Genomic DNA, 11,044 nt, shown 5'->3' on the forward strand with positions numbered 1-11,044 from the left:
CATTTCTTTTTTCAGGTGTGTGTGTGTGTGTGTGTGTGTGTTTTGTTTGTTAGTAGATCGAGGGGAGTGGGCAATCCTGGAACCGCTCCAGGTTTCTGTAAGCCTCAGCTCTTCCCATCTGAAAACCAGGGGAACACAGCTTCCCCATTAGGCTGTTATCAATGGCTTGGCAGTTTCGAAGGGAACCTGATGCTGGGATCAGGATGAAGAACCCAGGCCTCTTAGTTTCCTAGGGTGGGTTCTCCACAGCTTCCAGGCGTGCTGGAGGGGAGGTGGGTCGTGGGTGGTGGTGCTTTAAATAGTTTAACCTCACAGGTGAATAAAACTTGCAAAATAGGAACTCTCACTGTGATGTCTACTGCATCCATAGACAAGCTCTTTCATCAACAGAAAGCATGTTTATACGAATATAAATGCAAGACCTCCTACAGAGACATGGATCTGTCACAGTGAAAACAGACAGCGCTGTCTACATGCACACCCAAACCCAAGCCAAACCCACTGCCCTTGACTTAGTTTTGATTTTGATTCATAGTGACCCTGTCGAGGGTTACTGAGGCTGTCAATCTTGACCGGAGAACACAGCCTCATCTTTATCCAACAGAGTTCCTGGTGGGCTTGAAGGGCCCAACAGGCCCACAGGGTCATCTGGGCTCCTTATCTACACACATGTCATTTAAATTACACGGTAAACTGTTACAGCAAAAGCGCATTTCTGTACAGTGGGGAAAGTAGTGGTACTTCATTGTCTGCTTTCCCAACAGCTTGTCCCTAGGAGCACCCATGGGAGACAGAATCCACCGAAACATCAGGAGGTGGTTTTCATGCCGACGGTGCCCTATGGGTGCACTTCTCTGTAGAATGAGTGTGATGGTGCTTCCCCGGCACAGCTGTCAGGATGAACAGCCAGTAGGACTTCTGGGAGGATGCGTGGTGACTGGGGAAACTGTAGGCTCTGGATCCTTGAGAAGCAGGCTGGGCCCTTATTCCACCACTTATGTGACCTGGGAAAATGATTTACTCTCTCAGAGCCTTCACTGCCTTCTTGATAAAAGGAGGGGATAACCCTGTCCCCTAACCCCTTTGAGCTCAATTGTAAGGATTCCCCACTGGTGTGTGTCTACTGTGGGCACTTATTAAACGGTAGGTGTTTAGCAAGTAGTTCATGGTATGAACTCGATGCCAGGCCATCTGGTTTGATTCCTAATTGTGTCAGTTTCCATCACCGTGACCCTGGGTGGGTTACATTGTGCCTCCATTCCTCTGTGAAATGTGGGAAATCATAGGTTTGAATGTATCGATATGTACAAAGTGTGTGAAACAGGACTAGTTCATAATGTGCACTGCTACTATTAGACTTGTGCAACTGAAGAGCCGGGGGAAGGAATTTAGGGTAAAGATCTTGCAAGTTATTTTGGATGGAGAGAGAAGAGTGTGGGAAGAACGGAAACAAAGATTCTGTTTATGCACAAGGAGGGCCTCTTACAAACCTAACTGTTGCAAGTCCTGCAGCCTTAGCCCCCTCTATACTCTCCTGCACAGGGCATGGGTTGGGCCCATTTTCGTGATTTCATGCTGTCTTGAGCCCATAGTAGTATTTAATAGCCCCCAATATTCCAAGTTATAAGTAAAGTTCTAGGATAACTCAAAATCTCACTTTATACAACACTACCTTTGTCTACAGAGCAGTGTAAACCCACCGAAGGGGTGACAGTCAGCTTCATAGACTTTATAGCCTTGGAAACGCCATCGGCTAGCTCTACTCTGTCTTATGTGTACTGTCCCTGGGACCTGGAATCAACTCTGCAGTCGTGGATTTCATTTGGTAACCCCCCAGTGGCCCTGGGTAGGTTCACTGGTAAATCTTTGTGAGCAGCTGGGGAGCAGCTGGTGGGTTTGAAGGCTGGCCTTGTGGGTAGCAGCCCCTCTTGTACCCGGCAGCAGCTTGGTGGCACAGTGGCTTAAGTGCTGGGCTGCAAACAGCCAGCTCAGCATTTAGAAGCATCCGATGCTTCCCCTGGCGAAAGAGGAAGCTTTCTGCTCCTGTAAAGATAGACCTCCCCTACAGAAATAGGGTCACTGTTGAGCCCGAATCAACTCGACGGCAGTGAGTTTTTTTTAAATGGTCTATAGCCTATTTCAATCTCGGACCACCACTGCAAAGTGAGTCTCAGTGTACTTCCTTTACAAATGAGAATAGTGGAAGTCCCATCAGGCACCTGAGGTCATCCTCCCAAGCCGATGATTTTTCCACATTTTACAGAGGTGGAAATAGAGACTGTGTAATGCGTGCCCAGGGCCACTGTGATGGGAAGTGAGGGCATCAAGAATCAAACCCTGCGGGCCTGGCATCCGGTCCAGGTATCCGACATACAAACTAATGTGGAGAGCCCGGGCAAGCATGCCAAGGCTGTGGCTCTAAATGACTAAGGAACAAGTCCTGTTCGTGTTTATGAGTCAGTTTCATTTGTTGGAATGCAGTGCTTATTTGTAGACAGCTCCTGACAACCAATACTCAGTCCCTGACTGTTGTGATGAAAACACCCATGGTGGCGTCATTTCGAAGTCCCTGAAGGAGGGATTCCATCCTCTGCATTGAACGTTTCTAGATTTTTACTGATAATTTCTTACTCAGAACCAAATCACTGCAGTGGGGAAACAACAGAGAATAAAGAGAACTTTTTTTTAAAAGAAAAACTTATTTAAAAAAATTTAACCTGTACCTCTTTTTATACCAGAGCCCTGGAGGTGTAGTGGTTAAACGTTGGGCTGCTAACTGCAAGGTCAGTAGTTCGAAACCACCAGCACCTCCTCTGTAGAAAGATGGGACTTCCTACTCTCGTTAACAGTTAGTCTTGGACACTCACAGGGGCAGTTCTGCCCTGTCCTACAGGGTGGCTATGAGTCAGCATCGACTTGATGGCAGTGAGCTTGTTTGGGTTTTATTGTTATACTTCTATACCCTGTGGCATTTTGTCATACTGGGGTGGCTTGTGTGTTTCTGTGATGCAAGAGGCCATGCCATTGGTACCTCAAATACTAGCAGGAGGAGGTATCTCATGTCACCCATGGAGGACCGGTCCCCCCAGAGCTTCCAGGTCAAGACAGAAGAGGAAGAAAGACCTGGTGACCCCTTGTAAAAATAAGTGGCCAGTAAAAATCTTAAGAATATCAGTGGAACTTTGTCTGATATACTGCTGTCAGAGAAGCTATTTAGATTGGAAGACACCCAAATATGATTGGAGGGGAGCTGCCTTCTCAAAGTTGCTATTGTTCAGTGCCGACGAGCCAGCGCCAACCCATGGCAACCCTACGTATAACAGGACTAAGCACTAAGACCACTGTTTTGGGCTCTTTGAAAACAAAGTGAATCCTTGTTCATTACTGGTGTGTGAAAGGAAGGAAGTACAGATATGCAATACAACAGGGGTGGACTTTGAAAGCATGCAGAGTGTGAGAAGTCAGATGTGACAGGGCAAGCATGGTACAACCCCGCTTACATGGAATTTCCAGAATAGGAAACGTCTAGAGGCCAAAGTTGATTCACGGTGATCTGAGGTGAGCTGGAGGAGGGATGGCGAGCTATTCCTTAAGGAATGCTGAGTTGCTCATGTGGGGTGATGAATAATCTCTTGAAATAGTGGTGGTGGTTATACCATCTTGACATCTTTCATGTAATTAATGTCACTGAATTGTACACTTGAAGTGGTTAACATGGCATTTTAGGGGTTATATTTATTATTACACACCCATACCCACCCACAGAGAGCCAGTAAAACAGTCCGGGAAGACCAGGCCATTCAATAATGCCTCCCTTATGCGTTCATAGATGGGATTATTGGAGTGGAATTGTAGAGCTGAATGAGGAAGGAAGACATTGTGGGAGAGATTCCAGAGATGTGCTCACTCCCAAACCAAACGTATCTTATTTCTTGGAGGAAAGGAAGGGTGGCGATGGCCCGAGAGTTGGGTGTTAAGGGAATGTGACTTCGTGTTCCTAAGTAGCATGATCCTCATAAGCGGCTTGGAAGCTCCAAGCCTTGGAAGCTCACACTTAAGGAAACCTTGTCTAATGTGCCAGCAGAGTAGCCAGTGGGCAGCAGGTTGTCTGTTTAGAAAGATGAGCCTATGAGATTTGACTGTTTGTTTCTCGGCATCTGGAACCTTCCATTCTTTACTTACAAGTCACTCTTGTTTTTCAAAAATTAAAAAAAAAAAAAGACAAGGTGAGTTGCATAAAATTAGTTGCCCACTCCCTTTAAAAAAAAATCTGCTTGGTAATTGTTTGACCATTTAACCTAAGCACCATGTCTTTTCTTTTTATTACTGAAGTCACAGACACCCCAGATGGTTAGTATCAGAATAACTGGTGACAATAGTATTCAACAGAAAAAGGAAAAAAAAGGAAAAAAAATGAGCTGTAGACTTGGGTCCAATGCATGGTGACCCTGAGTCGAACTATGCTCCAGTGGCTCAGTGGTTTCAGGGGGTTCTTGTTCAGAAGTAGATTGCCAGGCCTTTCTTCCAAGACACCTCTGAGTGGAGTCAACCCTTCAACTTCTTGCTTGGTAACCAACTGAGTTAAACATTTGCACCACCCAGGAACTTCACCTGTAACATAGAATTACCCACATTATAGGAGGTTTATGAGGCAACTGACTCCAACTTGCTGGGTATTGATCTTAGGATTTCAGAACTTCCTCAGAAGAATGGCAACAACTGATAGATGAATTCGGAGTCTAGCTCTCTTCAGAAACTCATAATCCCAGTGAGTTGAAGGCGTTTGGCTGAGACCAGTCTAAGCAGTCAGAGTCAGTGCACTGTGGCTAGAATCTGTTAGGGGACCCAGGGTCACAAACACCTGGGGAGAGCTCATAAGGAAGACTAGCAGTCATGAGCTCTTCCTTTCTTTTTTCTTTCAGCCATCCTGAGTCATTCAAGCACCCATCCCCAGACGGACTGTATCTGTTCTGTGTATTCACAATATATCTCACCATGGGCAGGCTTAGGCTTCCTCGCTCTCCTTTCTCTCCGCATTCTTTTCCACCAGTGGGCTCGGTGGAATGTTTTAAGGTGATGTAAAAATAGCGTGGGGACCATGCCTGACCTCTTCTGATGTCATAAGGGGGAAAGAGAATCAAAACTCAGTGTCAACCCAAGACCGACTCCTTTGAGGTAGAGGTCAGACACACCTCCACGAGCAATCATATGATTCTACCTGAGTCTTCTGTCATCCAGATCAAGTGGAAATCCATCCAGACTGTAAGGTCTCCCCTTGTCATTTGATGGGAATGACACTCCACTACATTGCAAAGACTATGACTAGAAGTGTCCTCGCAAGTAGAGCAAGGCGCCCCGGAGTATGTGCCCTCTCTTTCCCCGGGATCCAGCATTGTTACACAACCAGAAACCCACTGATTGTGCCAAGTTGATATCACTTTCTGATAACTTCACGTGTTACAGAGTAGAAGGATTTTCTTGGCTATAATCATTATGGAAGCCGATCATGAGCCCCTTTCTTCAACAGCATTGCTGGGTGGACTTGAACCAACAACCTTTTTGCTAGTCATTGAGCATAAACTATTTGTACAACCCAGGAACTTTCATGCTATGATAGATTCCGAGGAAAAACCCAGAATCCCTGTTATTCAAGTTATAAACATTTAAGTAGCACTTTATGTAGTTTTATTTTTTTGCTTATACTTAGAGTGATTGATGATCACGTAGGTGGGAGAGAGTCTACACGCCATAGTCCGGGTAGTGTTAGTGTTACTGTTACATTCTTGGCTTAAAGGATATTGTTATCTACCTTTCTGCTTAGGAAATTCTGCTTAGTCGATAAGTTAAAGAAACAGTGGCAGATCTATAAAGCTGATTATTTTTTTTCAGCATCATTCTTTTTTTCATGCACAGAGAGTTTTAAAAAAGTATTTCTTTAAAAAAATAATTTTATTGGGAGCTTTCACAGATTATAACATTCCATAGTTCAAACACATCAAACAGTGTTGTACAATTGCTACCACAATCAATTTCAAAGTATTTTATTTCTTCTTGAACTTGATATCTGCTCCCCTTGATCCATTCCCTTCCCCCATCACACCCCCCAGGAACCCTTATTTAAAATTTTTTTCCATATCTTACACATCCAATATATCCATTCACATACACTTCTGTTCTTTAATCCCATAGAGTGAGGTTTTACAGTTTTCAGTGCTATCAGTTCCCTATTTCCCCCTTCTTCCTTTCTCTTCCTGTACCCTCAGGGAACCGTTACTCCTTTTACTGTTTCTGAAGGGTTATCTATCTTAGCTTTCATGTATCGAGTGATCTTAAATATACAGATGAACCAGTGCAAATCTGACATGATTAATGAGGCAGAACAAATAAAAACTGTAATAGTACGGGGAGGAAATATTAAAGAACTAGAGGATAGTTATGTGGTTCACCAGTGCTATATCGCACCCTAGACTTATCATCTCTTCTGTATGGCCCTTCTGAAAGAGACTGCCCAGTTATCTTACAGGTAGGTTTTGGATCTCCACTATATTCAGCATCATTTTTGTATTGAATCTGATTCTTTAAAACTTTCTCCCCTTTTTGGTCCTATTCTAATAAATATCCTACAAAAGTAATGATTAACGATCTGGTTTATGATTAACCAGAACAAAATGAATTGTTATTATTTTTTTCTTATCACACTGGACCTAACTTTTAAGCTAGATAATAGGGGTCTGGATGGCAGGAACTGTGGCCTGATTTTCTCAATCAATCTTGTGGCGTGGACATCTTCTGTTCTCAGGCTGGGGATGGAAACTGAGCTCGGTAGGAGCAAAGGATGCTGTTTGAGCCATCTCTTAGGTATAGGATTGGAGGCCCCAAAGTGAGTGAAAATTCCAAAATGACAGTCCTTGTCCTTGAGCCGATTGTCGGATACATTGGCCTGCCTACCCATGCCCCTGGTTTCTTATAAGGTAATGGGGAAGCCACTCAAACAAGAAAAAGGACCAGAAATTCCTTATCCAAACAGTAATTATAGTCTTGCTGTCATTTCCGTTTCCGGGAATGGCACCAGGAATCCGAGTGTGCCAGGATGTTTTGATTCTGGTTCAAGGTGAGTTTTAACTTGGGGACTGAAGTGTAGCCATACTGATCCCTTGAGACCGCTGAGAGTAGATAGTCATCTCAAGAATGGAAACCCAGCCTCTCTTGTTCCCCTTAAACCTTGCTTATTTATTTTCCTAAATGAAAACTTGCTTTAAAAAGAAGGAAGCTTCAAAGAGAATACTTCAGATCAATCAGAGTATGTAATACCTGAGAGGGGCTGGGCTTTCCCTATGAGGGTAGTTATGTAAGTGGTCCCAGCCAAGTCCACAGTTTTAGGGAGGGAATGACCTGAAAGGAACCAGCAAAATTGGCAAAGACCTTGTCCGGGATATTTGTTGCGTGCTTCCACAATCTGTGGCAGCTCCACATACGAGGAGAAGTCAAGAAGTATTGAAACCAGGGCTTGAGTTCATCTGTGCATAGGTTTACGCTAAACAAAATGTGTTTCAACATGACTGCAATCAGTGGATGACCGCACATGAGTTCTCTCAGTAATACACGTGTCCTCGTCTTGTCAGGGTACCTTTGAATGAGGGTCAAACCTAAACAAACATCCAAGGGGATCTTTAGAGCCAGGTCAAGTCAAAGCAGAGAGGTCGGCGCAGAAGGCTAAGGTGACTGCTTTCTGGGGTCCCCAAAGGGATAATCGCAATAGCTTTTCTTAAAGGATACAGGATGATCACAAATAGAGAGAAATTTGAAAACTGCATTGGTGAGAAAAAGACCAGGAAATTTGTGCCAAGTGAGGCAACCATGAGCTTTATGGTCACTCGGGGATTTGGGCTGAAGGAGCAGCTACCATCTCAAACCTTGCTGATTACTGTGCCGGAGAGCAAAGGGCCTTCGGGAGAACCTCACCCCTGCAATAAAACGTGAGACTTAAAAGGGACAAATGAGCCCCAATAAAATGATTTTAAAAAACAAACAAACAAACAAACAAACAAACAAACAAACGGACAAGTGTTACTTACACTCATAACTCATTGGCCAGAACCAATCACTGGGCCATACCTATCTATGAGGGGACCAGGAGGGGACCAGGAAGTCCCATCTTTCTGGCAGAGCACTGGAAAAATATTTGATGAGTAGCATTGGAGCCTGAGAAAATATCGGTCAGTGAATATAGATTTATATCAGCGCTTCCTAAAGTGGGTGAGACCACTTCCTGGGAGGCACTGGAGTGATCCAGGGGGGCTGTAAAAGCAGCAACCTACACTTTATCCTGGATTGTGGGCTATATAGTACAAAAGGTTTTCATTGCCAAGGAGGGGGGAGTGGTTTGTTTCTCTGAAAAGTACAGTAGACCAACTATGTTTGGGAGCCTCTGATCTGTATCATCATTTCTAATAGTTGTATTTGAATAAATTGATGTATCACAATATAGCTATCCAGACACTTCTAAGTGATATGTTAAGCTATTCAGAATAGTTAGAATAGCTTTAAAAGTTGCAAAGAATTTTCTTGTACACCCATTGCTTTCCCTTTTATAGAATTGCCTTCCTTAGACTACTTCTCTGTAAGTTTAAATTCTTTTCTTTTTTTATGTTGCCTGTTTGTCCTCCTCTCCACCAACAGTTCTATTGGCACATAATTAGCACTTCATACAATTCAGTAGTTCTATCTTACAATTATATCAAGGGTCATTGTACCATCACCACCACATCAATCTTAGAGCACCCCTCCCACCACCCCCCGTGGTTAAATCGCCTTTAAAATGAGTTGTGAAATCACAATCAATTCTAGTGTTCTCTCCCCTCTCCCGTCTTTAAATTTAATTTCTTAATTAAAAGATATGAATACTAGTAGGAATATAAAATGCCATTTCGGTATACATTTTGGAAATTTCTTCATAAGTTAAATTTATCAAACAACGAAGGAATTCAACTCCTAGGGAAATAAAAATGTATGTCCAATACTAAGATTTACATGTGAGTGTTCATGCGAGGGTTAGCATGTGAGGGTTAGCATTATTTATAATAGTCGGAGGGTGGGGAAACCCTGAATGTCCCTTCAGACCTGAACGGCTAAACCTGAGGCATATGCAGACGCTAGAGTATTATCCAGCCACAGGAAGGAACAAAGTACTTACTGATACATGCTACCATATGGATGAGCCTTGAAAGCATTATATTAAAGAAGCCAGGCATAAAAGCCACATAGTGCTTGAATCTCTTTGCAGGAAATGTCCAGAGTGGATGAATCTCTAGAGATGGAATGTAGATTAGTAAACGTTTGTCTAAGGCTGGGAGAGAGGGGATAGTGGGAGATGATTCTAAGGTAGACAGGGTTCCTTTTAGGGTAATTAAATTGTTCACAAATTGATTGTGGTGATGGATGTGCAGCTCGGTGATTGTACGAGGACACACACACTATTAAATTGTGTGCACTTTCAGGGGGCGGATTTTATTTTATATCAATTAAACCTCATAAAACTGTTAAAAAGGATAAGCACAAAGTCTAGAGAGCTTCTTCTACTGCCTGGTATACATTGCAAATTGGCTTCTCAAGAGGATGATCGCTCACAGCACGAGCAGCATACACGCCTGTTATTTCAGCAGGATTTGCCGGGAACTTGTGGCACCGTGGTGAAGTGCTCACCTGACTTGAAAGACTTGGTGATTTGCTCCCATAAAGATTACTAAACCAAGAGCAATCTCACTGCCCCGGAGTCGATTCCGACTCACAGCGACAATACCGGATTGAGTAAAACTGCCCGTGTGTGTTTGAGAGGGTAACTCTTTATGGGAGCAGACAGCCGCATCTTTCTCCCTTGGAACCGCTGGTGGGTAGACCCTGTGATTAGCAGCCCACCACATAACCCACTTACCACAATGGCTCCCCCGGTCAAGATCACAGCCAGAAAACCCTCTGGGGCATTTCTACAGGTGGCATCAAGGCGGATTGGAATTGACTGAATGGGCGATGGGTTTGGTTGGTTGGGGAATGTTCAATAACCAGCTGTGGTTTCTATATCAGCCCAGGGAAGCTGATCAGTTATCACTGTAAATGAAAAAAGAAATTGCGTGGCTACCTCCCTGTGCTCCTGCCCTGCGAGGAAGTCTAACAAGTCGTCTAGAAAAACACCATGAAATTCAAAGCAACTTTAGTTTGCCTCAAGAGTTTCCTGGGGGGTTGGGTTCAGTCACCAAGCCCATGAAAATGAAAAAGAGCGTATTTCCAAGCCCCGTGTACATGGAGCAAATGATAAAAGTACAAATGGTATTTTTGTTCTTTTACTTTCCTCCACACTCCTCTAGCAGTTTTGAGAACACACGGGGGACCAGCGAGGGAGCCTGCCTGGGTTAGGCAGTAACCAGATGTGACCAGGGTCAATCTGGCCTGGAAGCTCCTTTTCCAAAGGCCAAACTCCTCTTCAAGGTGGAGAGTCCTTTTGTCGTGAGCATGAATCGGTTCGAAACCCCTCACCTTGCTCCTTTATGCATGACTTCCTGAGCATCCTTCATGACTGTTCCCTTTTTGCTTTTTGCAGGTCAGACACAGGGTCCCCAGGCAACTGAGACTGTTTCAAAGGCTGGTACGTACTCGCAACACATTTCAAGAAGGTGGCTTCCTTGCTGACTTGCTTCTTTCGAACCAGGCCCTTACTTTGCTTTTAACCCCCTCAGAGCTTGTTTAAAGTTGCTTGTAGAGAATTGTAACATCAAGCAGAGTAACTAATTCTTTGGTAAGGTGTTCATCCAACCGATTTTTCTTTCTGGAAAGAAAACAGATGATTTCAGGAGGATGAAAGGGATGTAAACCCAACCAGTCTCTCGGTGGGAGAAATATGTGGCTGTCAGAATCCATCCAGATTACAGCTTGTCTGGAAATAGATCTATGTACATATAGTTATAGGTTAAGTATCAAGGTAGCAGATGGACATTGGGTCTCTACTCAAGTACTCCCTCAATGCATGAACATTTTGTTCTAATAACCTGGC

General features: G+C 43.9%; 1 protein-coding gene across 1 annotated transcript in view; it reads left to right on the forward strand.

The window, feature by feature from the left end:
- ITIH5 (inter-alpha-trypsin inhibitor heavy chain 5) overlaps positions 1-11,044 on the forward strand; it is a gene marked incomplete at its 5' end in the record, with an annotated part of 125,102 nt that overhangs the window by 19,186 nt on the left and 94,872 nt on the right. Inside the window, one exon of the mRNA XM_045285585.1 lies at positions 10,595-10,639. Within this exon, the coding sequence (XP_045141520.1) occupies positions 10,595-10,639 (45 nt within the window). The remainder of the gene's footprint in view (positions 1-10,594; positions 10,640-11,044) is intronic.

This window comes from Echinops telfairi, unplaced genomic scaffold (assembly GCF_000313985.2).
Source record: "Echinops telfairi isolate 266 unplaced genomic scaffold, ASM31398v2 ScPeMD7_7473;HRSCAF=8511, whole genome shotgun sequence".
Taxonomy (NCBI): domain Eukaryota; kingdom Metazoa; phylum Chordata; class Mammalia; order Afrosoricida; family Tenrecidae; genus Echinops; species Echinops telfairi.